This window comes from Myodes glareolus, chromosome 5, assembly GCF_982192425.1.
Source record: "Myodes glareolus chromosome 5, mMyoGla1.1, whole genome shotgun sequence".
NCBI lineage: Eukaryota > Metazoa > Chordata > Mammalia > Rodentia > Cricetidae > Myodes > Myodes glareolus.
Genome location: NC_142030.1, coordinates 109,623,089 through 109,639,503, shown reverse-complemented (window position 1 = coordinate 109,639,503; position 16,415 = coordinate 109,623,089). Strand labels below are relative to the sequence as shown.

General features: G+C 38.6%; 1 protein-coding gene across 1 annotated transcript in view; it reads right to left on the bottom strand.

The window, feature by feature from the left end:
* Cntnap5 (contactin associated protein family member 5) overlaps positions 1-16,415 on the bottom strand; it is a 908,928-nt gene that overhangs the window by 35,564 nt on the left and 856,949 nt on the right. Inside the window, exon 21 of the mRNA XM_087906619.1 lies at positions 12,096-12,180. Coding sequence (XP_087762745.1) covers positions 12,096-12,180 — 85 coding nt within the window. The remainder of the gene's footprint in view (positions 1-12,095; positions 12,181-16,415) is intronic.

The window sequence follows — 16,415 nt, the reverse complement described above, 5'->3', positions numbered from 1 at the left end:
CTCTATTGCTTAGGGTCTTAGCTGGGGTCATCCTTGTGGATTCCTGGAAATTATTCTAGTGCCAGATTTCCTGCTAGCTCCATAATGGCTTGCTCAATTACAATATCTCTTTCCTTGCGCTCATCTCTGACCTTCCTCCATCTCTACTATCCCATTCCCTCAAGTTCTTCTCTCCACTCCTCTTCCCCTTCCACCCTCCCTTCTCCCCTCACCTTGGTGCTCCCAATTTTGTCAGGCGATTTGTCTATTTCCACCTTCCTGATGGATCTATGTATGTTATTTTTAGGGTTCACCTTGTTACTTAGCTTTTCTCGGATCATGAACTGTAGGCTCAATATCCTTTGTTTTACATCTAGTATCCACTTATGAATGAGTACATACCATATTCATCTTTCTGGGTCTGGGTTACCTCACTCAGGATGTTTTTTTTCTAGTTCCATCCATTTACATGCAAATTTCAAGATGTCATTGTTTTTTATCACTGAGTAGTACTCCAATCTGTAAATGTGCCATATTTTCTTTATCCATTCTTCAGTTGCAGGGCATCTAGGTTGTTTCCAGGTTCTGTCTACTACAAATAATGCTGCTATAAACATAGTTGAACAAATGACTGTAATCAGATGAGTATCTTAAAAGTCAACATAGAACCTTCTTCCTTCAACTGAGGGAAATAGAGGCAGAGACCCACAATGGAGCACTGAGCTGAACTCACAAAGTACAGTTGAAAAGTGAGAGAAGTGAGAATATGAACAAAGAGGTCAAGACAATTATGGGGATACCCACTGAAGTAGCTCATATGAGCTAATGGGAGCTCACCAACTCCAGCCAGAAGGGGAAGCAACTAGCATAGGTCCAAACTAGTCCCTCTAAATGTGGATAACAGTTGTTTGGCTGGGGAAGAATGCAGGACCATTGGCAGTGGCACCAGTACAAATCCCTACTATTTGTACTTATTCTCTTATCTTGCTCAGCCTAGATATAGTAGGAAGGGCCTGGGACCTTCCACAAAGCAATGTGCCTTACCCATTCAGAGGAGTGGATAGGGGTTTGGTGAGGAAATAGTTGGAGGAAATGGGAGGAGAAGAAGGGTAGAAACTGGGATAGGTATGTAAAATGAAAAATATTGTTTTCTCTTTCTTAAAAATAAAAGAAACTATAAAAAAGAAAGTGAGGCTATTTAAGCCCAAAGTTGAGGAGTGGTTGTGTGTGTGTGTGTGTGTGTGTGTGTGTGTGTGTATGATGTTATTATATTTTCATTGAAAATGAAATAAAGACAAAAAAGAAAAAAAAACAGCATAGAAAGTCATCAGGAGCAAGACTCTAAGCAACATTTCTCCATGAACTCTGCATCTGTCCTGCATCCAGATTTCTAGCTTGAGTTCCAGTGCTCACCATTTTTTATGATTAACTGGGAAGAAAATAGCACTCCCCTCAAGTTGTTTTTTTTTTTTGTTCACAATGTTTAATCACAACAATGTAACCATGACTAAGAAAAAAATTGGTACCAGGATTGTGGGATCTAGCTGTGACAGACCTGGCTGTGATTTGGGGGAGGACTGTAGAAGGGCTTTGGATTTTGTCATGGGGAAAACCATTGACTGGCCAAAACTTGTTGAAATGTTCTGTGGGAGCATAGAAGATGGAGTATTTAGAGAAGTGTATATGCTAGAAACCTAACTAGTAAAATTCCAGAGGGAAATTTGAGATGCATTTAAAGAGTCTTTCTGGGACACTGCATACTTTAAATTAAGAATCAATGGGTCTAGGCTGGTGGGGCTGAATGTCTGGAACTGACAAAATATGTGAGACAATAAAGTGAAATCTTTGTTTGCTGGGACAATCAATTCTTCTCAGCTGGAGCTGAGAAATTACTGGGGACTGAGGAGAGACCAGTATTGTTGAATGTCTTCTGGGAAGTGTTTGCTCAGGGTCAGCACACAGAAGCTGTGTTCCAGAGGCAACCAGGGTTGTACCTCATACTGGGAATCGAATCTGCTAGTGCAACAATCATCTTGACGGCACTGGTTTGAAGGCATTAGGAGGTCATAGCCAGCAGCTGAGGCTTGGCATTGCACAGCCTTGATAGACTCCTTGAACAGAGCCCAGAAAAAGCTACTGGTGAAAGTGCAGACCAGTTGCAGCAGAAGACCTCAGGATTTTGAAACTGCCCATACTGTAAAATGACCACTAAGGCAGCAGCAACCATGAAGTGCACAGCCTAAGAGACAAGCTTTGTGGGCAGCAAGGGTGGAGTCAGATAAGAGCCCACAGTTGAGAGACTGAAATTTAAAGATACTTTAGAGTTTTAGAAAGACTTTTGAATATTTTAAAGAAATTTTAAAACTTAAGTGTTTGAATTTGAAAGACTGTGGGACATTTAAATTTGTAAAACATTTTATGTTGTGGTATTAATGTTAATCTGTGGTCTTAAAGGTGAACAAAAAGGGAAAGACTATGGTTAAATAGTAATGTGTTTGTAAGTCAAATTGACATTGGATTAACTGTGGTGGCTACTATTTATTTTAAATTGATATAGGCTAGAGTCATCTGTGAGAAGGGAACCTCATTTGAGAAAATATTTCCATAGGATCAGGCTGTGGGCAAGCCCATAGGGCATTTTCATAATTAGTGACTGATATGGGAAATTTCAGCCCATTCTTAGCAGCTCCCACCCTACACTTGTGGTCTTTGATTTCCTAATAAAGAAGGTTGAGCAAATCATGAGCAGCATGGCCTCTGCATCAGCTCCTGCCTCCAGGTTCCTGCTGTGTTTGAGTACCTGCCTTGGCTTCCCTTAATGGACTCTTACTCATGATATCTAAGTGAAACAAACTCTTTCCTCCCCATGTTGCCTTTGGTCATACCACCTCTTCACAGCAAAAGAAAAGGAAGTAGCACTCTTGGAAAAATTTGAACATGTTCCAGTGCACCAACACACACCTATTTAAAAGAAAACTAGTCTCTCTGAGATGGGAAAAGTCGCTCATGGTTAAAAACTCTTGCCATGAAAACATGAGGATAGGAATTGTGAATCTCAAGAACCCACATGAATGCTGGGTGAGCATATGGTAGCCTCCCCTTTAATTACAGTCTCAAAAGGTGGAGACAAGATTATTCAAGCAGACTGGCTGGCTAGGCTAGCTGCATAGGTGAGCTATGTGTTTGACTGAGAAACTTTGCCCCAATGAATAAGATGGAAAGTAATCAAGTAAAACTTCTAATATCAACTTCCAGCCTCCACAAATATCCCCCGCACACACACACATACACACACACACACACACACACACACACACACACACACACACATCTACCCACACACACGTCAGCAAATCACATAAAAAAGACAAAAGTGAAGGCAGAATTATGTGAATCCTCAAGAGCCCGAATAAAAGGACATGAAAGACAACACTCACAAATAACAAAGAGAACCACCACCACATGAGAAAGCAAGAGCCTGCCTTCTTCTGTCTTTTAAAGGAATTACATCAGCAGGCAAGAGCTCAGTCACCATCTAGCCAGGTAATTCAAGGTCATGGGTGGGGAGAATACCCAGTACAAAAAGTTTAAATTTCTGTCAAATATCATTTCTTCAGTTAGATTATTGTTAAAGATAAGCATATTGCAGGGCTAAAATTACCCACATTCCCAGTTCCTCATGAAGCTGCAACCAATTTCTTCTGTTTTACTTTTGAATCAAGGTTGATTGTTCCTTCTTGTAGTCTATATCTCTCTGAAAAGATCACCTAAGTTTCCTTCCTATTTCAAATATATGCACTTGATTGATTTCCTTTATATTGCTATAGATGGATGTCATAACCAAGGTAACCTATATATAATAAATCATTTAATTTGGGGATTTTCTTACAGCTTCAGCTTCAGAGGGTGAATCCATGACCATAGTGGGAAAATGGCAGCAGGTAGGTAGCTATGGTGTTGGAGCAGTAGCTAAGAGCTTAAATATTGAGAAAAAAGCCACAAAGCAGAGAGAGACAGAGAGACAGAGAGACAGAGAGAGAGAGAGAGAGAGAGAGAGAGAGAGAGAGAGAGAGAGAGAGAGAGCAAACTGGGAATAGTATACCATTTTGAAACTTCAAAGCCCACTCCCATTGACGTCTCTCCTCAAATAAGGCTACAAATCCCAGGTCCACTAATTTTTGACCAAGCATTTAAGCATATGAGTCTATGGGCAGCATTCTCATTCAGACCACTAAAATAGTTAAACCCAAACTGAACCTTTTGCCTTCATACTCACAGCTGGTGGATGATCAGGACATGGTATTCAGTGTCTGCACAGCGTCTGGATACTGTAATAATGTGGGGTTCTTAATAGACACACTGGTATCTGGATAGTCATTCCAATCTTGTTTGTAGTTATTTTCGCAAAGGAGAGATTTTACTCAGTGGGATACAATTGAAAGAACATGAAAAATTTTACGAAGCTTTACTTGATTAGGGTCTCATTAAGACACATGCCCTTTGCAACATCATAGGAACCATGGGCACGACATAGTGAACTGACAGTGTTTACTCCCTAAGGGACTGATTTCATCACTTTTGTCACTGGCATTTTGTCTGACTAAATTCACACAAAGAGGGGAATGATGTCATGTGGAGTCAGAAACAGCCAGACAGGTTCAGAGAGACTGAATGCTGGTGCCACCTGTATTTCTGAATTCATCAGACTTCTGTGAACTGACCTGACTTCACACTCAAATTCTCTCTTGTCATTATGCTGACCTGCATGCGATATATGTTTAAAACATTAAGAGATAAGGAGCCATACCTACCTCCCAATGTACCTGAGAGATAAATTCACTTAGAATAAAACTGTATCCCTTTGGAAGTCTTCTTTCCAATGAGTCTGCTAGATATATTACAAAGTCAGTTCCCTTTAATATTCATATAATTGTTAAACTCAGAAAACTAGGTTGGCAGATAACTCAGTAGGTGAAGCACTTGTTGTGTAAGCATATTCCTCAAGACCCACAAGTAGTTAGAGGTGGGTGGGAACATAAAGCTCCTCCTTTTAGATAGGAAAGAAAAAGGGGAGGATCCTTAACAGCTTTCTAGCCAGGTAATCTGCTGTATTCAGGGATAAACAAGAGACCCTTCGTCTAATGAGGTGGAAGTCAAGGGACAACATCCAAGATTGTCCTCTGACCTCCACACACATATGCAGCAGTTTTCACACAAATAAAGCACACACACATACACATAGATACACATAACATCATACATACCAATCATTATCCACTTAGTAATTTTGTTTCTTGGTCTTATATTGACTGTACCAGAACTGAATCATGAGAAAACCCAATGGTGAACACAATCAAAATGAAATCATAATCTTTAAAAACAAGGACTGCAAGGAATACACTTTTCATTGATAGTGTAACCCTCTTCTTTGACATCATCTATAAGATGTATGGAGCATTCGGGATTCTCATTTAGCTATACTGTGCTGCTGAGGAAGATGCTGTAGACTTGAAATGCAAGTGGAAGGACTCCAAGAACTAACAACCCATTCTGTAACAGGCACCATTAGAACTTGCTTCAGTTTACTAGATCAAAGGCATTTGAAGGTTATCACTCATTGCTCTAAGAATTCCTGATTAATGGGGCTCCATGCAAAAGTGAGGTGGAATCCATCTTATTTCTATATAGCTTTTTAGATTCGAGTGGATACAGGAAACCACATGAGCAATTGTTTAACCTATGTAGCCTTTAGAAGTAATATCTCTGCTAGGTTTACGGTTTGAGCTACCAATTCACCAAGCAGGGGAGGGTTGTCAGAATTACCTGTAAAAACAAATACCTATCAGTATGCTGTGAATGCCATCTTAATGCCAATTTAGAATTGTATCATTATGATTATTTTCTATCTGACATTAACATGTTTCCATATTTTAAATAGTATTTTTCCCAAATCTATATAGATCATGAGGAAGTTACTTCACAGATGAGGTATTTGGATCCCCACACAGATGAAGGGATTTGGATGAATGCCCAAGGGTACCTTCTGAGGTATTAGAGAATTATACAAGAAAAGATGGCTTGTTCAAATGATTGACTTGCTTAAATATGTTTCTCTCTTCTTCTTTGTAAAATGTTACCGTTTCTTCCTTTTTTTGGTGTGAATGCTTGTACATATATGGATTTGTGATTGTATATATGAATGGAGATACACATATGTGTGAATGTGTATGGGGTGGGGGTGTGTCTACTGCAGTTCCCTTTGGGTACCACTTTCTTTCATAGCACTACAGTGCATGTGTACCAGAAAACAACCCTAACTATCATTTCTCAGGCAGTATATTTTTTCTCTCTTTTATTCAATTTTAGTGTCTTTTATTTTACAGTTTTATTATTGCCCTAGAGCCTATTAAGGAGGCCAGACCAGTTGAAGAACCAGCTGCAAGTATCCACTTTACTTCCTCAGAACTGGGATTTGCAGTGCATGCCACTATGCCTGACTTTTTGTACGAGTTCTGGGGCAACCCTTCAAGACAATCAGTATTTTTTGAGTCACCTCATCAATCTCCCACACAACTTTCTCTTAATGTCATTAATTTAATATTTGCTATAATGAAGTAAAACATTTGGAGAATTAGATAAAATGGCAGTGAGAAACTAAAAGTCCAATTTAGCAACATCTTATGATTTTCCATAGAAAAGCATCTTCATTCATGAAGATTCAACACACTGTGACCTTATTATTTAACTATTTTGTGAAATATGTACATGAATGCTACAGTACATATATGTAGGTTAGAGGATGAGGGAAAATTATCTCTCCCTCCCACCATGGAGGTCCTGAAGCTCAAACTCGGATTCTCAGGCTTGGTGCAGGGATCTTGCCAGCCCCACCTCAGTTTTAATATGGACAGTGGCATCGGTTCTCTTCATGGGCTAGTGTCTCCATCGCAGATGTCTTCAGAAAATAATCTATTCTATTTATCATGGTGCCTATAGTGGCAGGACTATTACAGAGTATGGACTAAATCACCAGGCTTTAGGACCGTGAATTGTTCCTTCCTCTCACAGAAAGAAAATGAACAAACTGTGTTTGACTTTGAAATGGAAGACTATTGAGGAAAAACAAGACAAATTTTATACACATTTTCCCCTGAGAATCTACTATGAAAAATGCTTGCAAATCTTTATTTTACAGTAGAAAATGTCCCTCAGAGTAATCTTTCCTAAAATCGTGGAGTGGGTGACATTTGTTATCAGGTCCGTGTATCATTTTTACTCTACCCTTGCTTTCCCTTTGCCATGCTACCCACACATTCATTTCTGTCCAAACCTGTCTTGTTTTCTCCATTTGTGTACTGCTCTAAAGCTTGGCCTCTGTTCTCTCTCTCTCTCTCTCTCTCTCTCTCTCTCTCCCTCTCTCCCTCTTTCCCTCTCTCTCTCCCTCTTTCCCTCCCTCCCTCCCTTCCTCCCTCTCTCCCTCCCTCTCTCTCTCTTTCTCTCAGCTTTTAATTTTTTTTTTAAAAAAGATGCATTTGTTTACTTGGTAGGAGGGGTCGCGTGTGTAGAAACCAGAGGAAACTTTTCAGGAGTCTATTCTCCTTTATCATATGGGGTTTGGGGATTAAACTCAGGTCATTATGTTAGTAAATAGAGATCTTACTCACGGGAGCACCTAACCCCCCCTTCCCTGCTTTCCCTCAGGCTATTGTGTCCCTTCAATCATGAACCATATACGTATATGACCCCATTCATTTTTCTACTGGAATTCATTCACCACCACAAATTTGAGCTTAATGGTGACCCCAAATCATCATCCTAACAGCATTTTTTGGTGTGGAGGGAAGCTGTGTGGCTTGTGGAAAATGTTTTAAACTGAAAAGTGGGGAAGTTCATTCAATTCTTTATTCAGTCATAACCTAATCCACTCCTACGTGATTCCCAATATAAAAGCATCATAAACAGAGAACAATATGGCACTCAAACACTTAGACATCTTTCTTTATTCTTTCTTTTATTCGTGCCATTTTTGGGTTGACTCAGATAAGTGGAGGATTCTATGAACATTGTGTCCAACATCAAGGTTCCTGGAGGTATTTTAGAAGAGAATGTCATTCTAGCTTCTATTGCACATGAATGGTTTCATCTAAGTTTCGGCTAAGCAGATGGGTTAGTCAATAAATTCATTGCCTTTCAAGCATTAGGACCTTCATTTAATCACTAAACAGAAGTACAAAACTAGGACTAGAAGCATGTGTCTATAATCCTAGCATTGGAGAGACAGAGACAGGCAGATTCCTAGACTTGCTGGTCAACCAGCCTAGCACACTCTGTAACGCTAACTACAGAATTAAGGTAAACTAAGCCTGAAGGTCACTAATTATCCTTGTGTCTTCGCATGTACACACACATACACACACACACACACACCACACACTCACACAAATCTGAGATGGATGATAAGAAAGCTTTGAAATTTCCCCTCAGATTTCTACTATGTCAGTTGAAATGAAGATTAAATGACTCAAAATACTTTGAAAACACAGGATAAGCTAAACCAGATGAATGTACATGAATACAGTGTAGGAAAAAGCACTAGAATCACGGCTCACTTGGGAAAGAGGAGTTAAGCAAGAAGAAGGGTAGGAAAGAGCAACGAGGGGGGATATGAACCAACTATGAAATCTTGAAAATAAATAAATCAAATAAACGGTTATACCGCATGATACTAGCATTAGCAACATTTATTCTGAGAAGCTCTACCAATAGCTTTAATATATTGAGTTTCAGAATTCAAATTTGTACTGCTGTTCTATCCAGAAATGAACAAAATGAGAGACTGGAATTGTCCTCATTGGTATCTCCATGTGGCACCTAGTATAAAAAGTGCAAATCCTACAAGGAGGGAAATGTTCCATTTTTTATGTTCCAGGTTCTCAGATATCAGTTTTAACTAAATATGCAAGTATGTGTGCATGTGTATGTCAGCACATGGATATGCACACTCACATACATTCCTGCAAACATACACAACATACACAGAATAAAGAAGCTGCCAGAGGACAGACTTACAACTAGTAACATAATTGGATCCCCAGAGAGTCAGATATGGGGTCTAGCAGAGACATCATATTTGATACAGTTATCAACATGCTTTACAAACAGACAGAAACCAAGAAGAAATGAGTAAGGACAATGGATTTTCTTAATTAACAGTTTTGCTGGCAATATAATAGGATTTTAGTTTTAAAAATAAAAAGAAAAAATTACCAATAAAGTAGCCCACATATTGTGTCAATTATGAGTAATCACACCTGAGGGAATTAAAACATTAGGAGATTAAAGGTAAAGAAAAACTCGTTTCCCAAATAACTCCATAGCAAAACTGCTTACCATGCAAGTATAATAATCCTGAAAAAGCACTCAGTGGCATCATCCACACCTACCCTCCCTCCCACACAGATAAACATACACCAAAAATTATGATAAAAATTAAAAGTGTATTATATTCTTTGACTTCATACTGTTTTGACAGCATTCAATGTTTTAAAATAAGTGAGGGTGAAATTAGAAAGTCCAAAATTGTTCAAATTCAGACCTCAAAGATTTGAATACATAAAATATAAAAGATTCAATAGCTGCTACATTGAAAACCTGAGAATTAATATATACATATTAATACTGTATGTAACTAGATACAAAGATGCACAGGAACTTAGGAAGTATGGCAGGCTTAGGAAGTATAAAAATATCTGAAATATAACACCCTTCAGCTGTCTAGGCAAATGATCTTCCAAGACTCAAGGTGAGATAAATACCTTGCTTCAGATAAAAATTTATAGTTCAGGGACTTTAAGACAGAAAAATATATATCAAAAAGATTTGGCTCAGAAAGGAGAAAAATGACAATTTTTGCCAAGCAGAAACGTCTAAGATTCAGGAAATAGGAAGTTAAAACTTACCAGATACACACTAGTGAACCAGAATAAACAACTTCAAAAGGAGCATTTTTATTATTACAGTATTATTATTATTAGGCATATGGGGTAGGGTAAGAAATTGCCCATTCAGAAGACATTCATGCTGACTGAGTCATCTGTCTTTCACTTGGGTAACTGAAATCAACGTTTTCAAGACTAATTGTACATTCACATTATGCTCTGGAAATGTTATATTCCTAATGATCTGGAAGACTAGAGAAATAGAAGATCATTTCTGGTCCTATCTAAGCTATTCCGCTGTTAGCAAAACACATTTTCTATAACTATTTTTCATAGAATGTTTCCTTTGCCTTGCAAATCTACATCCTGTATGAGTTAGAGCAGCTCCTAGACTCATGTTGGGGATTACTAGGCAAACACACATCCCACATTCCCCAATAAGACCCCCAGAATTTGTCAGAAATCATTCCAAAAGGTGCTATCGAGACTCAGAGATGAGGACTAAAAAAAATTTCACAAGAGAGTGATTTCTGGAGTTGTTCATTCTTGCTTAAGATACCCAAAGTTGTAAATGTTTTATAAACCTTACTGAGACCAACAGAACCATAGAAAACATTATAGAAACACAAAAATAGTTGAATTGCTGGGAAATAAGGGGTCAAGCAGAAGTCCAAAGGCATAAGTCATTTCAAAATCTGAAATAGACTTGCATTTGCTAATTTGTACAACATAGATTTCCAGACTATATAGAGATTTAAAAAAAAAGAAAAGAAAAAGAAAAAAAAAACGGGAGCTAGGTGTAGAGAGCTGTGAAATGCCGCCGGTTTCCGCCTTCCACCTTCCTGATGGTGAATGCTCTTGGTCGTAAACAACTCCATATACGGCTAACTCTAAGGATCTGGCTTGCTTCCCATTTCTGGACCTATCTGCATTTCCCACGTAGCTGGCTGGGGTTGGCTACCCAGAGGTTATTTAAGCTGAGGGCTGGCTTTCCTCGGGGGGCAAGAGGTCAGAAGATTGTTCAAAGGTCCTGAATAAACTGCAGTTAGAAGAGTCTGTGTTGTGTCATCCTTGTTGGGCGAGGTGGGCATGACAGCTAGCTTCTTGAAGATCTGAGTTTCAATCCCCCAAACCCAAGTAAAGTCAGCTTTAATGGTAGATGTATCTGAAATTCCAATGCTTTTATAGAGTGATGGGAGGAAAAGGTAGAATCCCTGGAAACTAATAAGCCAGAATTCTCTACACTTGTGCACAAAGCACAGAACAAAAGATCCTATCTCAAACAAGGTAGAACAGTCAAGATCCACGTTGTTGAACTTCCAAAACATCCCATGCTACATCCTTGTTCACAATCACACATGTAAATGTGCATACATCACACATTATACATGTACACATGGACAATGCTCAAAATTAAACTTTGCTGTGTGTTCTACGCAAGATAATACAGGCTTAAAAAAAACAAAACTAAAACAAAAGGATGATCAAACTGTGACCAAACCAAAGGCTTTTTATCTACATTAATTGTAAACAAAATAAATTTAAGATCTAAAAGTCATTGTTAAAGATAGAATATTGTTTAAAATGTTCATTTTTTGAGGAAAGTATGAAAAGTTCAGTGCTGAACATGCAATAAATATTCTCAAGCAGAAAGTGAAATTTCACAAAACCTGTATGAGAACAAGAGGAGAACCCACTCTTCTAATGTGAGGGTTCAATCCTCATTCTTCATTCAGCTCAGTTTCCTACTTCATTAAAGGAAATTCAGGTATGTGTATGTACACATACACATGCACACACACACACAGGCACACACACATATGGAAATTTAAGCAAAAGCTGGCTTTCTAGAAAAATAGTTAATGAATATAAAATTTAAATCAAAATATTATTTTACTTTATTACCTGATTATTTTTCTTTCTGATTGCTAACAATTAACCAATAAAACAATTACCACAAATAATCCACCAATAATGATTAACTAGAGTTCTAATAAAGTAGACATGAGTGGTTTTCTGCACCATTGCCACATGTGTGTCTTAGTATATCCTGCTTCAAAGTCTGTACCAAGACAATAGATGGGAGCCATGTCTGCAGTTGTTGACTACAGCAACAGAGACTACTCAGCCATTAATTTTAACAAAATCCACCGAAAAGTAAAGGAAAGAGAAGCAGACCTGTGACTTTGCCTAGGACGAGTGACCTTGCTGTCCTGAACTCAACTTCTGGGGCGAAGCTATAGCTGAAGAGTTGTTGGTCCACCTGTAGAAAAACAAAACAACACCATAAGCCCAGGTTTTTATAAGTCATAAAGCAAAACTTTTGTTAAAAAGTTTACAGTCAAGCAAAACTTTTGTTAAAAAATTTAAAGTCTCACACAGGGTGGGTTCCGTTCAGGGATTTTCTTTCAAGGGAAATTTGAAGTGTCATGGAAGTTGTTCCACAAAGCAAACGAAGTACCCTTTCTTTCTTCCTTGTAAGATAAGATTTTTTATTGATTTCTATTTCCTTGGAGATCCTATAGACCTATTGTCGAGTATTTGTCTCCCTACTGAGAATTTTTCACCCAATTCTTCACTGACAGCAAGCAAACAGAGAAGCCCATCTCCTACCTGCAATGGCACAATAAACGGAACCCAACATTTTCACTTATTCCTCCCCTTTCTCTTTTATAGCCACCACATCTTTCTTCTCTGAGCTAACCCTGACCTGTTCTAGGCTGTGGACTGCAGGGCTTCCTATTCATGAAACATAGTTTGGTAAATACTGGAGGAAAGCTACACATATTGTTACCAATGAGAGACACAGCTGATTATGTAACACTGGAGGCTCAACAGAAGTCACTGCTGGATTCTCCAGGGCTTTATTTTTAAGCTCCTCCTTTAGTAACCACCTCTGACTTCACACAGCACTGAATCTGGCTTGCTCCCATCCTCTTCCTTCTTCTGGTCTATACCATAAATCAATTTCCATTTTTCTCCATCTAGTCAGAGCCAATAGATTTTTCCAATCTCTATCACTTTGGGGAAGAGTGTCCATCTGTGTACTTAAAAGTCATGGGACAACCTCAGGTACCATTCCTCAGGTGTCTTTCACTTTTTGTCTGAGACAGAATCATTTTTTGGCCTGGAACTTCATCAAATAGGCTAGGCTACCTGGCTAGCAAGCTCCCAGGGATCAACTTGTCTCTATCTCCTCTCTCAACATCACAGAGAATACAAATATGTGTTTGTCAACTCTCCGAGGTTGTTATAACGCTTCTGGGGTCTGAACTGAGTTCTCATACTGACAAAGCAAATGCTTCATCAACTGAACCCTGACTCCCGTCCTCTAATTTCCACTCTGAACTTCTAAATTATTCTATCCTCATCATTTTCTAGTACATATGCTAGAAAGAAAGGCAGACAGTAATACAATGGGGTGAGTGAGTTTGCTTTACTTGGGGAAAATCAAATGGATCAGGACTGATATCTAAGCAATCCACCCAATTCGTCCTTTTATTACTTTCTTTCTATACACATCTGCTAAGAGTGACTCTCTTCAGGAACCTCCTGACCTTGTAATTTATCCTGCGACTTTAGTACAAACAATGATCCATAATATCTGAGTTAATACTGCTTTGTGAATTAGACCATAATATTTCTTATTTAGTAAAGAATATAAGAAACTTGACACAAATGCATACTTCCAAATGTCTTTCTCCTTACAATGCTATAACATAGATCAACCTAGTGACAGATAACTCACAAAGATGGATAAGTTAGCCAAGCCACACATTATTATATTAACAGTTGTCTGTGACCATGTAGTTTCTGGAACTTGGAATCCCTTTCTATGTCTTTAAGTACCCAGATTTGTCTACCTATCCTTGAAAAGGCAATTTGAAAATTCAAATTAGGATTATGGGGACAGTGAGGAGTCTTGTGATTCCGTTGGCTGAGTGCATTGATAAACACCTCTACTTTCTTTCTGGCTGGTAAGTAGCATTCCTGAAATGTTCCTTACTGCATGAGCAGAGACTAAGGATATACCAGGGCCCTGCTTTTTACTGACTTAAGGATAAACACATAAAGTTTCTGTTCTAGTCTTTTCTGCTGTCTTCAGCACTTTACAAATAGCAAGTGGCTGCTTATTATTGACTATCAATTGATTGGTGAAAATACGTAGACCGAGAAGGCAAACACATACACTGCTCTCTCTGTGTTCTACTTCCCTGATTTTATTTTTGAAGAGCACAGAAAATAAAAAGGTGCTAAAATTGTTATATGTAAAATGCTCTACAGGACATGCCACAGTTTTCCATCAAGGCTTCACTGAAAGTATAAACAAACAAAGCTTGTAGGGGTAGCTCAATCAGTGAAGTGTTTGCCATATGAAACTAAGGACTTGAGTTTGATCCATAGAACCCATGTAAAATGTCAGGTGTGGTGTAATGTGTTTGTGGAGAGCCAACACAGCCTCCTTTCTACACTTCCAGAGCAATAAGAGCCCTTCTATCTAAATAAATAAATAAACAAACAAACAAATAAATAAATAAACCTGAACTGTGCCTCCTCAGGAATGAGACTTGAGGTTGTCCTCTGGCCTCTACATGGTACCCACACAGTACACAAGCAGGAGGTTACCATTACTAATTCTACCACTCACACTTCAGCAACAACATTCCCCATCCAAACAAGCTCAAAGCTGTGACCCTCTACTCATTTCAGGAATATTGTAAGAGGTAATAAGTTAATTTCAGAGAGTATACGAATTATTTGCATAAAATATTCAATAATTATTCCTAAACATGTATCTAATTAGAATAACTAGTACTCATTCTTCCTCACACAACCCACATTAAAATGGTCTCCAGTGCTGCTCACTGGCAACCCTTGAAACTCTCTCCACGGTCCCCCTATGAAATGTTCCAAGGACATAGAATCTACCTGGATGATTTCGGTCTCATGGCACTCAAGGCGATCTAAAACATATCTTTCCATACAAGATCATAGATAATTCAAAAATGGAGAGTTGACCCAGTATACTCCAAAGCTTAAACCCAAGACTCATCCCACTTGTCTTAGTTTAGTAATAAACTTGACACAGCCCAGAATCACCTGGAAAAGTCTTAATGAGAGATTGCCTATATTGCATTGACCTGTGGACATAATTCTGTAAGGAATAATCTTAAGTTAATTGATGTGAGAAGACCCGTCCCACTGCGAGCAGCACCATTCTCTAGTCAGTAGAGTTCTAAACTGTATGACATTAGAAATCAAGCTAATGCAAGAAAACAAGTGATCATAGATACATTAATTTTTCTTTGCTCTTAAAAGTTGAAAGGACTAGTAGCTTGTTTTTTTTAACTTTCTGCCACCTTGACTTTGCTCTTATGGTGGACTGTAACCTAGAATTAAGAGTAAAAATAAATCCCTTTCGCCTGTAGTTGGGTTTTGTCAGGATATTTATTACAGCAACAGCCATGAAACTAGAACATCTCCCCTTGTCCACAAAGTCACATCCATTTTAATCACATGGCTCCTGCAGTCATGTGGAAGTCAGCTATTTAGTTCACAAATGTTTTAAGTTTTCCAAGCAATTTGAACATAAAATGATAAAAGTCTAGCAATATACAAAACTGGAGAGAAATGGATTTATTCCCTTGAGCCAGAGAGATCTTGGTTGACTTGTTTGTTTTCTTGTTTCTGATGCCTTCAATAATTACATAGTTTGTGTTTCAGGGAGCTATTTGGTGGAGCTGGAAAGGTGGTAGAACAGGAAGATTGTTGGAGCTGCGCTTGTTAGAGGGGCATGAGAGTTGACTCACACAGGTAGTAGGCAGCCTTAAACCTTTTAGACATTGAGCACTCAACGGCCATGGGAGAAAGAGAGCCCACAGGTCCAGGTAGGAGGAGATGGGACAGGAAGAGCTAGGCTAATGAAAATGTGTGATATCTCCTATAAAGAATACATTGTTCACTGAGGAAGAGAGCAAAGTCATCTTCTGAGAGAGTAGATGTCATTGCATCTGTTGCTCACAAAAAAAGAAGGGGGGCATTTGAAGTGACAATTGTGGAGAACACATATAAATGGATTAGACTCACCTATGCAAAATGGTTGGTAAATGCTAAGTTGATGAACACTCTCCCTTTAGGTTATGATGAAAAAAGGGTTATCTAGACTTTGGCTGGACTTTATATTCCGGTATGCCCTGCTCTGCTCTTGACTCTTTATACAGAGTCACGAATCTTTCAGAGACACCTACCATACTCTGTTTTTTTTAGATAGCTGTGCCTGTGATCTCACGAATCATTTTTTTTCTTTTTTATTGATTTTTATTGAGCTCTACATTTTTCTCTGCTCCCCTCCTTGCCTCTCCCCTCCCAATCAACCTTCTCCCAAGGTACCCATGCTCCCAGTTTACTCAGGAGATCTTGTGTTTATCTACTTCCCATGTAGATTAGATCAGTGTATGCCTCTCTTAGGGTCCTTATTGTTGTTTAGGTTCTCTAGGA